The 1,490-nt window shown below is 41.7% G+C and overlaps 1 protein-coding gene across 1 annotated transcript in view; it reads left to right on the top strand.

The window, feature by feature from the left end:
* Positions 1-697: 697 nt before the first annotated feature.
* LOC103213119 (olfactory receptor 5V1-like) overlaps positions 698-1,490 on the top strand; it is a gene marked incomplete at its 3' end in the record, with an annotated part of 1,507 nt that continues 714 nt past the window's right edge. Inside the window, exon 1 of the mRNA XM_007959002.2 lies at positions 698-1,488. Within this exon, the coding sequence (XP_007957193.2) occupies positions 698-1,488 (791 nt within the window). The remainder of the gene's footprint in view (positions 1,489-1,490) is intronic.

The following is a 1,490-nucleotide window of genomic DNA, read 5'->3' on the forward strand; positions in this document are numbered from 1 at the left end:
TGAGGCAGTAGGATTGCCCAATCTTCCTTCTGAGGAGTGGCTGGTGGGTTTGAACCTCCAGCCTTCTGGTTAGCAGTCAAGTGCTTTAGCCACTATGCTAAATGTGTTAACTCCCAGGAAATCACAAAACATTGTAAAATATTTGAACGATTATGACTTTTAAGTCATGAAGAAACACATTTTCAGTTCATAAGACAAACAATTCAGTACTTTCTGCAACCAACATTTATATATCTAACTTTACTTGTATTGCAGTAGCTAACTTTTATTAACATATATCAAGGAATAAAACAAAACTTCTGACTTCAAGGTGTTTAGTGTTCACATCGTGCACAAAATTATAAGTATTGAGACCTTACAAGGAAAGATCCAGTGTCTAAGCAAGGCTGAGATCTTCATTATCAGTTTTCACTGAATAGTGAACTCTACACTGCTTAATGTTCAACAATGGTGTTATTAGAAGGTGAATTTTTAAATGGCTCTTGTTAAGGATATGAGGATAAAGAGTCTAAGAATTATCGTGTGTGCATTGATTGCAATATGTGAAATCTCAATTCAAATATGGCTAGGATAACTCATAATCAACCACACACCTACTCTTTCTCAAGTGTTTATCATGACTAGGCTCCTTGGGTTTGAGCCTAACCTGTGTGTTTTGGTTTCATTCTTTCCAGAGAGAGCCCTATGGAGAGAGGAGATGGACACCCACAACCTAACCACCATCTCAGAGTTCCTCCTCACAGGGTTCTCTGACCTCCCAGAAGTGCGCTACCCACTCTTTGTGGTCTTTGCTGTCATCTATCAGGTCACATTGATGGGAAATGGGGCCATTCTCTTTGTCATTGGGTCTGAAAAAAAGCTCCACACACCGATGTATTATTTTTTGGCAAATTTGGCCCTCTTAGATATTTTCTGTCCATCAACTACTGTTCCCAAGTTACTCAAGAACCTCTTAACCAAGGAACAAAGCATTTCTTTTGTTGGATGTGCTTTGCAGCTCTTTCTACTGGTGGCCCTCTTAGGGACTGAAGTCTTCCTTCTTGCTGTCATGTCTTATGACAGGTATGTGGCCATATGTTTTCCCCTCCGTTACAACCTCATCATGACTAAAGGACTTTGTGTCCAGCTCACCACCAGTACTTGGGCAGCAGGGTTTCTCCACTCTGCACTACACACAGTTTTCACCTTCCGCCTGTCCTTCTGTAAGTCTAATCGAGTCAACCAGTATTACTGTGACATCCCTCCAGTGGTGGCCCTCTCCTGCTCTTCCACATACGTGGCACAAATGCTTATCTTAGTAGTAGGAGGTATCTTTGCAGTCAGCACCTTCCTGATCACTGGTATCTCTTATATCTACATCATATTCACCATCCTGAAGATTAGGTCAGCAGAAGGGAAGAACAAAGCCTTCTCCACATGTGCTTCCCACCTCCTGGTGGTTTGTTTGTTCTATGGTACAGTGTTATCAAACTATGTCCGCCCATCCTCCA

This window comes from Orycteropus afer, unplaced genomic scaffold (genome assembly GCF_000298275.1).
Source record: "Orycteropus afer afer isolate SDZICR_OR568_19922 unplaced genomic scaffold, OryAfe1.0 scaffold01307, whole genome shotgun sequence".
NCBI lineage: Eukaryota > Metazoa > Chordata > Mammalia > Tubulidentata > Orycteropodidae > Orycteropus > Orycteropus afer.